At 36.0% G+C, this 15734-nt stretch overlaps 1 protein-coding gene across 1 annotated transcript in view; it reads right to left on the bottom strand.

Moving 5' to 3' along the window:
- Positions 1 to 3642: 3642 nt before the first annotated feature.
- STXBP4 (syntaxin binding protein 4) overlaps positions 3643 to 15734 on the bottom strand; it is a 140360-nt gene continuing 128268 nt past the window's right edge. Inside the window, exon 18 of the mRNA XM_069481164.1 lies at positions 3643 to 3757. Within this exon, the coding sequence (XP_069337265.1) occupies positions 3643 to 3757 (115 nt within the window). The remainder of the gene's footprint in view (positions 3758 to 15734) is intronic.

Below are 15734 nucleotides of genomic sequence, written 5' to 3' on the forward strand. Positions count from 1 at the left end.
CTACCCAAGTTAGCTCATTTAAAAGTTGGTTCTCACCACCATTATATGTAAAGTAGGAAAACAGAAGAGTAGTGACATGTTTGACAGACGTATGATGAATTAGTCACTACTAGACTTCCCTGTATATAGTGAATTAATCTCTGCTGCTGCAGGCAACCTAAAACCTAATGATTAAAAAAATTCAGGTTCTTAGACAATGGTGGGATTGAAGATTATTCTCTTAAGGACAAAAAACAATCAGAAAATCTATTGGCAATCTTTGGACTAAAAAATGTTCTACCATATACAGAAAAAAAGGCTCTCTGACACTATTGGCGGTAGTGTAAGTTGGTCCTACTTTTATGGAGGATTTATGAATATCCATCAAAATTAAAATGAACTTAACTTTGACCTAGCTTTGACCCAACAATTTAACTTTATGAATGTATTCATACTGTAGACATACTGGCACAAGAGTGCAGAGATACATGAGGAAAAGGATTTAATGGATATATGAAAGTTCACTGTGACATTGTCAGTATACAAGAAAACTTAAAATGCTCAAATGTTCATCAGTAAATTGCTGGTTACACAAATAATGGTTTCTCTGGGCAGTGATATTTTATGTAGACATCTAAAATATATTAATCTATGCATTGACATGAAAAGATGACCACAATATACTAAGTCAAAAGCAAGCTGCTTAATAGCATGATTTCCTTTCAGTAAAAATACTCAACAAAGTATTAGTAACAGCTACCTCTAGAAAATGAGGTGGGCTATTTTTTTACTTTATTCATTTGCATAGTACTTGATTTTTCAATGAAAATAGAATCCTTTTAAAATTCAAAAATTAAAAAGAAGCTATTTAGTTCTGGCCATATGAGAACTTTGTTCTTGCTTTTATTAATAAAATCAAGGGTAAGTGGAACCCAGGAAATGGTTAGCTAATATTGCCTCACTGCACCACAGTGCCTAGCACGGCACCTGCCACATTGTTGGTGCTCACTCAATATTGTGAGGGAATGAGTAAGGATGGCTAACCCTGGTCGCTCGTTAGTAAAGTGAGATGGAGGGACATAAGAACATTCAGGTTTTCTAACCCTCAAATCTGAGTCAGTGGGTCAACAAAGAAGAGTTTATGATGACCACACTGACAGGGCTGATTTGTGCTAAAGAAGGATTGGCTACACAAAGGTCAACTCACCAAAACATAGTTTGAGGGTTCTATTTGCATTGGAAAAGTATTCTTACTGGTCGCTCCCTGCCATATGTTTCTTTAAGTGTCCCTTAAGGCATTTATTTACCTGTTGGTTTAGAGGTCACAGAGGCATAAGGAGGAAATCTTGGAGTGCTTAACTGGTCCAGTCATTTCAGACACTGGACCTCCTCAGCAACATTCCCATAATGAGTTCAGATTGATCAAAACCTGCTAGGACAGTGCTTCCATTTTCTCCTGGGGAATTCTTTACCCATCAGCTCTAACCACCAGAAAGTTCCTTATGGCACTAAACTAGAACCATTCTCTTTATAAAATTGACCCAAAGACTAAGAATCTAAGCAGCTCGGCATGGTGGTTTAGAGAACAGGCTTTGGAATCAGAGCCCTGCTTTGAACCCTGGCTTGTACATGCAGGGGCTGTGTGACTCTCAGGCAAAGATTACTAACTCTTTTTGAAACTAAGTTTCGTGTTCTCAAAATGAGGATAATTGTAGCTCCTGCTTGATGGAGCAATTTTATGAAGATCACAAAATAATATATACAAACTGCTCATCAAAATGTATGATGGCATAAAATTCTCAATAAATAATATCATTGCAATTGTAGGTATCTGACAGAAACAGGAAGGAAAGTGGTGCAAAACAGCAGTTAAAAGATGAGGTGTCTCTGTCAGGGGACTGTACGCCTGAGGACCTTGATCTCAAGTCACTCAGGCATCTCCTCTGGGTTTTCCTTGCTAGAAAACACTCAAAGTAGGTGGAGGAAAATTTCATACCATTAATTTTGGCAATAACAAAAAAAAAGTCTGTACTTTCACAATTGTAAATACTAACCTATAAAAGTATTCCAGGTGTTTAAGAATCCACTTACTTCTGGGGGATGCAAGGAAACAGCCCTTTCTATGGCTGCTCTCAAAATTTGTCTCCCTGAAGCTTCCTAATATTCAGGTAGCTGTCAGGAGAAACACAAGTCCTCTCTAGCCATTCTGAAACTTTTCTCAGGGCTAATGACTACCTATCAGTCTGGATTTGACTTTATATTATTACTCAAGAAATAAATCATAAATCCTAGCTACAGTCAGGAATGTGTGGGTGAGCACAACGTATACACATATTCATCATTTATATCTGTATTATACCATATGAAAATTCAGTAGACCAGGAGACTCAGGATCTAGGTCTAATCTTGACCCAGCCATGAACTCACTGTCTGGACTCCTATACATACTCATTTATAAAATGGTTACAATTGATGGTTCTTACACTGTATTCTAAGGAGCTCTAGTTTTGCACAGCAGTGTTGGGGGCTGCTTTAGTTGGGCTCCAGGCTTCCATCTTATCTCAAGCAGAGAAGTAATATTTAAAAAGACACTTCTCTTCTCATCAACTCCTCTCAAAGGCTCCTTCTGGCAAGGGCAACCTAAGCAAGGCAAACTACTCCCTTCAATTTAGAAAAATATGAGCTGTTGAAAGAAGCTGGTTAAAACAACATGACTGGGCAGTGCTTCTACCTGGTGAGGGTTTGGGGGTGCAGAAGGAGGAAGCGTTTATAGGAGAAGAACAGTGGGGTTATGGAGGGGCCATGTTTGAGTGAAGAAGTACCTTCTGAATCTCTGTGGAATGTACAGCTGTAGAGCCAGCTGCATCAACAGAACCATGGTGCCCTGCATGTTGGGCTGTGACCTCCCTCTGTGGGAACAGCAGGGTGCTGGGGAAGGGGGACTGGACTCGGAATCAGAAGACTTAGGTGTGAGTATCAGTCCCAGGACAGGGTGCTTCATGTCTCTAAATCGCTATTTCCCCAACTGAAAAACAAGAATAAAAATACCTACTAGGTCAGCCTCAGAGGCATGTTGTATGGTTTAAATAAAATGAGGCCTGAAAAGCATTTTGTAAATTAGAAAGCCCCGTAAAGATGTAAGATGTATTCAGCAGTTCATGAGATAGATGTCTAAATCTTATCCTTAAACCCTAAAATGCTTGCTAAGATCACTTTCCTAAGATGTGAATATAAAAGTTTAGTAAAATATCAAATAGATGAAGTGTTTCACTATGCTCACATAATTTTTCAATATATCAGTTATACAAATCATCATTGTCTGATACCACATGAAGAACTGCATATAAAATTACAAAGATCTAATTATATATGTAAAAGTATATATATAATAAAATCAAATTATATGTGATTTCAAAAAATATGACTAGATTATTCTTAAAGAACTACTGTAGTGGTAATTGCTCTTTTAAATGTATATGGTAATACCAAAAAGTTTTACAAAAATGCCCTAAATCCAGAGTCTATTTCACACTTTAAGTAGTGCATGTTGTATTCCTATTTTAGATTGTTGCATCTAGAGTTGGGTGTTATGTGTTTCTGCTCGTCATCCACGTAGACTGAGACGCCAGAAGACCACGGAGCTCTGCTTCCTATAGAAAACCATCAACTTTTCTGGTCGGGAGGTTCTCTAGAGCAATCCTCTTCATTCTCCTCTGAGCAAGACAGATTCAGGACACTCATCACGGGATGGATCCAGGATGTAGTCTGTGTTACGTGACTTGAGAAGAACAAGGAATACAATTAGAATCTGAAAGATTGTCTTGCTACCCATCCATGCAAGTACTGATCCTGGTGACACTGCTTCCGTCCTACTGCAGTCCCTGTGATAGGAAGCAGTTAGAACTGGATTTGATAGTTGTAACAAATCTTAGGTTTGTCTTAAGGTTCAATGAAAACCATTTCTCTCTTTCTTCTTTGGCAAAAAGGAATGCAAGCAAATGCATCTTTGACTCCTCTCTCTTCCTTACTTGATATTCAGTCAGTCAGCAAGTCCTATGATTGTCCAGTTGTGACATCTCTGGACTCAGTGTCTTCCTTTCCTTTTTCAATGCAATAGCCTGGGTCACTGAAATAGCTTGTCTCCTTGCTTCTGTTCTAGTTCTTTTCTAATTTGTCCTCCACTCCAGCCAAGAGAACGTTCTAAATGACAAATCATACACTATTACTTACTTGCTAAAAATTCACTACCAACCAACGCCTTCTGGATCAAATACACACTCGACAGTATGAAATACCTTGGTTTTCTCCCTGCCTCAACAATATCTTCTTTGCCACAATCCTCCTCCCTGAGGAGTTGACTCACACTAATTCTAAAGAACCAAATCTCCCTCAAGATTCCTCCAATCTGTGCCTATAGTCTTCTCTCTTATTACACTATATTATGAATGCCTGTTTATTTTTAGGCCTTGTTACTACATATGAAGCTCCTTGAGGGCAGGAAATATGTTTCTTATCTCTCAATTTATGGTACCTGACATGTTCTCAGAACAAACAACTAGTATCCTGAAAGGTGCTTCAGGGAAAGAACACAAGCAGAGATGTGGAAGGAAGTATAACAGTTATTGGGCATGTCTAGGGAGTGGCAAAACAACATCACAAGATCGTGCTCCTACCTGGTGGATAGTATGTCTCACACCTAGTGTCCTGCTCCTAGCCTTCAGCTGGATGAGTCTCCTAAATCCAACACCATCCTAAGTGCCAGATAGCTAGCTTCTGGAACTAGGGTAAAGATTTGTTTCTTCTTCTTGGATACTGTTTCTAGCCTGGGTTTACCCCACTGCCCTCATTCACACTTGATCAGTTTCCCCAGCCTCTTTCCTACCCAAATTCAACCTGAGAAGCAGCATCCTGTCTTAGATCAAGCGTATCTGAAGGTCAGAACTTCCGAAGGTCACATAAGACTGCGGATCTGAAACTACCTCCTACATTATAACATAATACTTTTCCAAAGTGTGTTCCCAAAAGCTTTTCACAAATTTTATGTGAAGAATAGAATTCTATGGTCAAATAAGTTTGAGATTCTCTAGATCAAACATAGTTAAATAGGTTTCTTTACCGTGGGATTTCTGAGAGCTTTTAATACTCTAGCGTGCTCAATGAGTCTCCAAGGGTATGCCATATTACTCAAACTAACATATCCCTGTTAACATAAGTAGGGTCAGTGTTCCATAGAACACAATTTGGGAACTATCACAAAAATGCATTCAGTTTGGCTGAATGGCAAACTGATTGGCTATTGATTATAATAACTGAAAATTTTGGACTTAGTACAAATGGTCAGTTCCATTGTCATTACTGGTTTGGGATGTTTTTAGTCTTGCACTCTAAATTTTGTTCATATGCCCCTACACAAATTGTTCTGCTCCTCTGTTTAAATATTAAAAATGTATCTTTCAATGGAAGATGATTACTAGTTGTTTCATGATGTAGTGAAAGAGTTCAAATTGTTTAAGAATCAAGGTGAAAGTGACAAGGCCCAGACATCTTCATAGTTTTAAAACCTCAGAGTGTGGTTGAGTGGTAAAAAGAATCATTATTCTCTTGACAATAATCCACATTACTATTATCTCTTTAAAATGGTTTAATGGAATTTCTGATTATGGAGACCAAATTTACCAGAGCATTTGATTCGGAACAGGTTAACTTCATTTCAAAGCCTTTATAAATCTGGACAACTGCCTAACTTGAAAGTGGTTTTAAAGAAATACTAATGAGTGTAACATAAGAAGGCTGGAATGCCACTGCAAGGTGAAATGAGGACACATTGTCCTGCACAAAGTATGTGTTTAAAATAAATGGAAAAAGCTGCATGAGACAGCTTTGCTTGTTTTAAAATCTTGATGTATATATACCTTAATGTTTATCAGCACATTTATAATATATTAGTCCAAAGAAGAGACTGTAATTTAAATTATTTCAAATCCTCCCTCCCCTATAATGTTCCACAACTGGGAAGGATGGGAAAAAGGAAAAACAAGAACAGTTACCTGAGAAATAAGTTCAGGTGCATGGTTTGCTATTTGACTTTTTATAAATATTCTCATGCTTGAAATATAACTGCTTATATAAGGTCATTCCATGACATTTCTAATTTAAAATAATAAAAAACAAATGTTTAAGAAAAAAACATAGTTATAGACTCTGAACAATGAATATCAGAAAGTTCTACCAGAAAGTCATCCTTGCCAGTAACCTTCATTCATTAAGCACTTTTAAAAAACGAATCAACATATGATCTTATTCCAAATATAATAGTAATATCATAAACTTTGATTAATCTTATAATTTGGTTAATATAATAGTCACAATATGCTTTTTTATATATGCCTAAAAACACCCACATCCCTAAACATCAAACATGCAATTACAATAGCTACTTACTAGAAAAAGTACAACTGAGCTAAGAGAGAGCTGTGTTCTGTGCTTCAAGTACACATTTCAGATCTGGGTCTTTGTTAAAAACATCCAGAATCAATGGGACACAGCGTTTCTGAAACTCAGGTAATTCATGCAAAGTACCTGGCAGGGAGCAGATACTCAATAAATAATCATGGCTAGTTTTATTGATAATTAGGGCTTTCTGATTATTGTAAGAAAAACTTGGAATTCTTCCTATGATTCTGGAATGTGGCTATTTGTGTGTATACCATTCAATTTTATGTCCTAGTGAGCACTGTGGCTAAAGAGCTTTGACATAATCGGTATGATGAGATAATCCCAGATTTACTGGCTTGGAGAACATTTGAGTATTGAAAATATTTCGTCTCTGATTTGTGTGGTTGGTAATTCTAGGAGAGAGAATAAATCAGCCTTGTTGACTCTGTTTAATTAATAAAGACCCCATGGTTCATAAAGGGAGACATTGCTACTTAGTATAAAAAATTTAGAGGTCTGGAAAATAAATGAAGCTGACTATGAAACATGAAAATCTTCCATTTGAACATACAGTACCTCTGGCAAATGTTCCTGCAGAGACAGTGCATCTGACCTGATTTGGAAAGCCATCAACAGCAGTTCAGATATATTTGAAAATCTAAAAAGCATAATACTATTTGCCTCTGAATGTTTGCCAAATCTGTTGTTGGAAAACAATAATATTCGATCTGGGAAGATGATGGTATTCTGTGTTTTTTCAAAATAATATTAGTAAATTGAAAGACATATTTTAGAGCTTACAAAAAAACTAAGAGAACATGCTTTATTTTATTGGCAAAGAAATGTAAGTGAATTATTTAAATCCCATTATAATTACTCTCCTTATGTTTCTTACCTCCTAGCTAAAGGAGCAAAATGCTTTCTTTCAAAATAAAAATTTAGGACAGCCTGTTAAGCAAAAAGTGTTTTAAAGACAAAAAGTGCACTAGTTTTGTAGAAATTCATTCTTAATAACTGTCGGTGCTGATGAAAGAGGTTCTTTTGTTAATCTTCCATTGTAGACGGCACTATTTATATATCCTTGCAAATTCAGCAAGACTTGCATGCACTATTTTATTATGTTTAAGATAACACTGCAGAGTGATGAGCCCAAAGTAATTAACTTCCAATGTTATTTTTTTTGGAGGGGGGAATAATCTTATGTATATAGTATTCATATGAATGAGAAAACAAAGACAAATAAGTAAATAATATGTTAACATAATTTGTTTCAGGCATCAGTAACTTTGAATCACTGGAAAATTTTACAACTGGTCATAAACTGCAAGTAGTAATGGCAATTAAAGATTTGCACTTAAAAATAATCCCAACTGAACACAAATTATTAATAGAAGGTAAGAACACAAAGCAAACCATGTTAATAAAATTACAAAGCAGTAATCAAATCATGATAAGACAGCATGTAATCTTGTCACAAACACTGGTTATGAGAATAACTACAGATTAGTAATATGAAGTATCCATTCCAAAATATGTTTAAGAGAAAATTACAGGCATTTTGTCCTCACTGATATATAAAGAGTCCTCTCTTACATAACTTTGGAAATATGCCCCTAAAATCAACATAACTATGTTCCATTAATGAACTTTGTAAATATCACAGAATACTTTGAGCATTTTATAATTAGGCATTTAGAAATCCAGTGAGGCTCTGATTGAATATCAGGAGGATCTCATCCAAATGTCTACAGTCTTGAGGACAAATTTTGTTTTTGTTATATATTTATGGTACTTTCTGTAAAAAATCAGATAATCTTTTGAAAATCTTAAAAATCCAATTAATTAAAAAATCTTTAGGTCTCAGATATCAAATAACATTATGAGAATCTAAAGCTATAGTAATACATTTCTAATGCATAATATTGGGAAATATTGCTGTTACTAGACTTACAAAAGATGAACACTAAAAATTTCTGAGGAAAAAATATGGAAAATATGAATTATATTTTTTCAAATTATATATACAGGCCTGGATTGCTGTTGATTAGTGCATGATGCTAAAACATGCCAGGTCCAAAGCTGATGTAATTAATTTTTCAAAGAAAGAAACAGCTCTGTAGTCACAGATTATAGCCCTGGGCAACTCTTAACAATTGATCATGATAGGACAAAAAAAATATAGAAAAAACAAAGAACTACTGACACTGATACATATACAATGAACTATTGGGTACTAATAAACAATTATTAAATATATAGGATTGTATAGTTGGTATACTTGTACTTTCTCATAATACTCTTTGGCGTTGTCTACCAAAAATTTGTTCTCCATTCCATACCATAGAGTTGTTATTAGGAGGCAGCTACCTAGGCAAAGACTACATTTCCCAGTTCTCCTTATATCTTCATGTGAGCATGTGATTAGTTTCTACCAATGAAAGATGACAGAATTGATGTTTATCTTTTGCAGGTCAGGGGTTTTAAGAAGCTGGAGTGCCTTCTCTCACTCTTCATCTACTAACTGAATGCAGAAGACTATGAGGTCCTATGGAATGTAGAGCCATGAGATAGAAGGAGCCTGGGTCTTAAAATCACCACCCAAAGAAAAGCCACACCCATTAACCAGGAACCCCTGCATTGACCTGTGAGTGTTAAGCCACTGAAAACAGGTTTGTTACTTCAGTTAGTGTCACTCTAAATCGCTCAAGAAGAGAGTATTTCAAGAGGAAACCATGACTATTACCTTCCCAGTAAATGTACAACTTTTATACATCAAAAATCCTGCCTTTCTAAAACACACCAAATAGGTAATAAATATATATTTTCATGCTACTTTAAATATGTCAATAATCAAAAGCCTCTTTCAGAATTAGATTAATGAATATTAAATTTAATTAGAAACAAGTTGATAAGACCATTGCCAGTTTCCATATTAAATTCCCACTTATGAGTGGAAGTGTATGAAATATAGAAGCTACTTTAATTTTTAATGTTTTTATTAAAATAGTAACAATTATAAGTCATACAGGAGCTTTTTACTTAATTTATCCAGTAAAATAAATTTAATAAACATCTGACTAAACATATTTTTCTTAATTTCTTAAAACCTTAAAGAAACTAAAATTTAGACATAATTTTACCCAATTTTATATTGATTATAATATTATTTTTCTATCAAAGTTAAACTGATTACACTAAAAATATAAAAGTATAAGTATATTCATTATGTTATAGAAGAATTTGTAAAATCACAAGGCTGGAAGGGACTTTGAGAGTTTTCTTATGAGACCATCTCTAAAGTTTTTAGTTTTTTTTGTTACTATTTCTGACTCTATCATGTATAAGTGCTAAAGCCACTTGAGAGTGTTATAAAGTAAAAGCCTTCAATTATAGTTAAAAATTATAAGATTAAAAATACACTATCAACCTCTATAGTTCTCATGAACCATTGTTCCTAATGGTGCCACCTTGGACTTGTGACTACATGGATTTAACTGTCTTTTAGAACTTCAGTATATTTTAAAAGTGAGAAAGAATTATACTTACATTCTCATTCTACATATGAGGAAACTAATACTGAGAAAGGTGAAATAACTTACTCCAGGTCATAAAACTAGTACATGTTAGGGACAGGATCTAGATTCAAATCTGAGTTCCGAGAGTTTAACCATTATGTTAAATTTCTGTTTGAGGTTCTATTATCTGGGTTGGTTCAATAACAATATGTATTAATAGGAAGGCTCTTGGATGAATTAAACGATCTGAAAGATGGTCTTCAGCTTTACAAGATGAAATTAATTGGAGATGTGTTGACTGATTAATTCATTGATCACAGATAATATGCCTAAAGCTATTATATCTTTTTAAAAGTACTTGCCATAAAATTCATACAAATTTTGTTATATGAACAACTATGAACAAAAAGTACTTATGTGAAGCCTGAGTGAGAGGCTTTGTGCTTCCCCAGTAGCCATACTTTTTATATCATGTGACAACAAATTCTTAATATGTCTATCTTAGTCCAGTAGGCTGTTTGCTTCTGGAGGGCAGGGAAGAAACCTACTCATCCTTATAGCCCCAGTGTCAGGCTCACAGCAAGTGGGGTCAATAAATGTTTGATGCATGGATACAGTCCACTGATGTGTATGCTATTGCTATACCACTGAGTAAAAATATTCAACAGTGGTAGACAAGTTTAATTATAATTGAGGATCAGAAAAAAACATTCTTCAGATGTGATAGTCCAGGATTATCCTAAATGATTCAGAAATACATGTATAGAAATTGAATGTTATCAGGAAAAAAGATTTAAATAGCTCCAAAGTGACTAAATAACCAGCACTACTAGCCCTTCTCACCAATATTCTCATATCCAAGTAACTTACAAAGATCTAGTCATATATTTGGTGGTAGGTAGTAATTGAATTATTTTGATAATTCTAATAATTTTGACTAGTTTATTTTCTAAATAAATATTTCTTTTTTTAGATCAATTTTTTATTGTGGTTAATAAATAAATACTTCTAAATAGCTGGAGTGATATGTAAACTTATTCAAATCCCAGGTGTGGCAGCTGGATAAGACTTTATATCAGGTAAGCATTCCGTACCTCACAATAGTCTTTGATACTGATTCCCCAATTTGCTTTTCAAACAAATCCTATGAGCCTGATTTTTCTCTTCAATTTTTACAGCTGATGAAATCGTAGAGGCTTGGATAGCGCTAAGTCACACAGTAGCAGAGTTAGGACTTAGACACAGACCAGGGTCATTATTCTTCCATACAGACCACACAGACCCAGTTTGAAATTCCAGCTTGCTCGTGTACTAATTGCATTACCTGTATGTCTCTGAGAACGTTACTTAAACTCTGAGTCTCAGTTTCCTAATCTATAAAGCACGTAATATTAATACCTGTCTCAATAGTTTATTAAGAGTTAACATGCACAAATCCTCCAGGTCCATGTCTGACACATTCCGGGTACACCTAACCATTGTCCTCTCCCCACCATGCCCACCTCTAACTCTGTGTTAGTTCTCTATTGCAATAACAAATTACCGCAAATTTAGTGACTTAAAACAACACAAATTTACCACCTTACAGTTCTATAGTTCAGAAGTCCCACATGGGTCTTATTGAGCTAAAATCAAAGTGTTGGCAAGGGTCTGTTTCTTTAGCTCTAGGGGAGAATCTGTACCTTTGCTTTTCCAGCCCACCCACCCTCTTTGGCTCATGGCTCCCATCTTTAAAGCCATATTCAAAGCCATATCTTGGATTCTGCTTCCATTGTCATCTCTTTCTCTGACTCTCTTCTTCTGCCTCTCCCTTCTACTGTTTAGAATGCATTCGATTAGATTGGGCCCACCTGGATAACCCAGGCTATGCTCCCTAATTTAAGGTTAGTTGATCAGCAACCTTAATTCCACCTACAACCTTAATTCCCTTTATCATGTAACTTAACATATTCACAGGTGCTGGGAATTAGAATGTGGACATCGTTGGAGGGACTTTATTCTGTTGACCATACTCCCCGGTCCCCTCAGCTGCTTCTTCCACAAAGACTTGGGCCTAAAGAAAAAGCACTAATTTGGATTAATTCTTGTCATTTGCCTGAAATTTGGTCACTGTATAGGATGAAAAATTAATATGACATTATAATGGAGATAATCTATTATATGATAAAAAAGAAGTTGCTAGAGATCTCATGGAAAGTAATTTAAGAAAAAAGCAACTGTATGGACTGAACTATGGCCCTCTCAAATTCATACGCTGAAGCCTAACTCTCAATGTGGCTGTATTTGGAGATTGGGACTCTGGGGAGGGAATTGGTATTAGATCAGGTCATGGGTTTGGGACATTGTTCTGATGGAACTGGTGTCCTTGTAAGAAGAGGAAGAGATACCAGAGATCTCTCTGGCTCTGTGGGCACACAGAGAAGAGGCCATGTGAGGACAGAGAGAGAGAGCAGCCATCTAGAAGCCAGGAAAAGAGGCCTCACCAGTAACCAACCCCGACAGCACCTTGAACTTGGACTTGGGGTATCTGGACTGAGAAAATAAATTCCTGTTGTTTAAGCCACTCAGTTTGTGGTGTTTTGTGATGGCAGCCCTAGAAGACTAATACAGCAACCAAATTTGGGAGGGAAGTTGGTTTGACCAAAAAGTTAATATTTGTTAATAAATCTAAATAAAGGGTACTAGAGGCAGAGAGAATTCTCTGTCTGGCTAAATAAAAGTAAAACGCCAGGAACGTGATGAATTTCAAAGTACTTTATTCAATCCCAAAGGATTTGCTGTTAATATCCTAACGCCCTAATGAAATGCTGAAAAACATGCCTCATGCCTACGTTATACCTGTCACTGGTTAAACAGCAGGGAGGGGGAAAGAGTTTGATGTTGTATATCTAGATCTGGATGTTTTATTCATTTCAGTGGGCTTTGCCATTCTGAATAACCCAAGCCAGCTGGCTGGCCTTTCATTTAAATGACAATTTCTCATACAGCACTTCATATTCCTACACCTCTTTGTAGGTATTTATAGAAAATCTCAAGCAAGCTGTCTCAGGCTCATGATCAATGCAACCTCTCTGCTCCTATCACAGGGCTTTTGACTGGTCAGAGAGTGGCATAAGGGTAGGTTTTGGCTACTGGTTTCTATTTTCAGCTGTGCAAATGCTGTCATTTAAAACTCCTCCATTGGCAAACAGCAATAGTATGAAATGAGGGGAGGCAGGGGGAACTATGAATAACATCTGTTAGGCACTCACCATGTGCCAGGTATTTTGCCAGGGGCTTTACACCTCTAATTTCATTCAATTCTCAAAACAATCTGGGGAGATAGAAATTATTATGCTTGTTTTAGAATGAGAATGGGGGTATAGGATATTAAAATAACTTACTACTACTAAGGTTGCACTCAAAAGTGGTGGCATGAACATTAGAACCCAGGTCTGTCTGAGGCTAAAGCCCTTATTTTTTTCCTATCAATTTCTTCCCCAGATTTCCAACAATAGTATTCATTCATTTGATAGATATTTATTTAGTCCCTATGAATACTAGGCACTGTACTAGGTAATGAATATTCTTAACCAGCTATCACATAGATGGTTACAGCTTTGAAATCCAATCTAGTGATTTCAATACCTTACAACATATTCATAGCTAAGAAGTGTTTGGGGGCAAAATATTAAAAAGCTCCATATTTACTTTTTTAAGTCCCCTGTTGGTTTCGTCATTATAGTCTCATTAAGAATGAAAGGCTCCTTCAGTATTCTTACACATGTAAAATATAGTGAGGTGCCTATGTGCATTCTCCTTATCTAATCTGGAATCTGTTGCATAGAAATTGCCCTAACACCTCATCAAGTGAGCCTTAGACCTTATTAGTTTGTCAGTTTACATTTTCTCGCTCATGTAGAATAAATCAAAGCAGCCAAATTAATGAGATCTTCAGAGCGAGGGCTCTGAATAGTGCCCACTAAAGTGAAGCTAAAATAATCTGCCAAAGATTTAGGAAAAGCCAAAAGTAAGTGGCTTTTTATTTCCAATTCAGAAACCATCCCTTCCTCTCCACCCTCCTCTCTCCAATCTCCCTAATTTCTAATTACATTAGAATTACCTAAGATAGGTTCTGCTTGAAAATTAAGTTAGGAGCTAAGAAATCATAACCTCAAATTCTTCTCTTGTGTTTTCTTTTTCTTTAGTTTATAAATGAGATAATACAACATAACTGAAGCTTTTAATTAATAGAGTTGGCTGACAATGATAAATTTTATTCACATATAGGCTATGCTCCATTCTTTCCTACCTGGGAACGACCTAACTGGCTGTCCTACCCCAAGTACAAGACAGTCACTTTCAGTTATTAATGAAATCAGACTGGAGATAAATGAGAAAAATCATGTCTACTGGAAATTAGTTATGCTTTAGAGTCATAAAAGCAAAGCTCTCAAATACTGAACATCTCATAAGAACTTTGGAGGGGGTCTCATTATTTATTTTGTTATTCCAACATAATAGTTGCATTATTACTGTTCATAATGGCAGAGTTCCTGTGTTAGCAATATGCTCTAGAAGACCAGGATTGCAAAGATGTGGCATGTGTCCTGTATGTTACTTCTCTCCACCCCTGCACCATGGTAGACATCTCTAATTGATCAAGGCATATGTCAGTGAAGTTGAATATGGCATCAGGATTTTTTTCAAAATAACACATGAGATAGCCATTATTAACTGAAAGAGTTAGTGTGAGTTGAAATCTATTTGCCTTCCTTGCTCTAGACAGAAACTTTTTTTCTATTCAAAAGTCAGGCAGACTTCCCCAGGTTCTACTGATATGCATTTGTAATGTCCTTATAATACTTCCTATGTAATGAAGAACAGGATTTATAACACGAGGAACAATATCTCAGATTTTAGGATCCGATATAAAGACATATCAACCTAAATGAATGCATGGAGAATTATAAGCCAAGTTTAAGTAACTTTTTAAAAACAAATGATTTTATCTATTTGAAAAAAAATCACTAACAGTATAATGGAATATTCAAAGCAAGCATTGAAATTTTGTATTGTTTATATAGATGTCTGGATTATGTATCTATATTACATATATTCTAACCCACATTGTGAAATAGCATCTGGCAGCATCCTCTAGGATGGCTCCCAGTGATCCGCAGCTCCTGGTATTCACACTCTTGTGTAGTGGCCTCCTACACTGTACCAGCATTGGTCTGTGTGACCAATAGCATATGACACAAGTGATGGTGGATCAGTCGCTCCTGAGACTGGTTATAAAAGACACTGCAGCTCTTGTCTTTGTCTCTCTTGTCCCTGGCTTTGGGGGAAGGCAGCTGCTGTATCGTGAGCAGCCCTGTGTGTCTGTGATGTGGAGAGGAGCTAAAGCCTCCTGCCAACAGCCTCAGGAGTGAATTGGAACAAATATTCTGGCCAGCCCACTAAGCCACTGTTCAATTCCTGGCCCTGCTAACAGCTTCACCACAACTCCAGGAGACTCAGAGAGAGATCCAGAATAAGTCAGTGAAGCCACACCTGGATTCTTGATGCTCTGAAACTGAGTGAGAAAATAAATGCTGTTTTAAGCTGTAAACATTTGGAGAACTTATTATGCAGAAGTAGAGAATTAATACAAGTATGATCATTGAACACAGTGAATCTGAATCTTTCAATAGAGAGATAAGAGAGTTCAATGAAAGCAATTAGAAGCTATATCTAATTTATAAAATTTAAATTCAGTTTTACTAACAAACTTGATAACTCTCATAATTTTGTTATGCTATATAACATACATATGAAGTGTAT

The sequence above is a fragment of the Eulemur rufifrons genome, chromosome 9 (genome assembly GCF_041146395.1).
Source record: "Eulemur rufifrons isolate Redbay chromosome 9, OSU_ERuf_1, whole genome shotgun sequence".
Taxonomy (NCBI): Eukaryota; Metazoa; Chordata; class Mammalia; order Primates; family Lemuridae; genus Eulemur; species Eulemur rufifrons.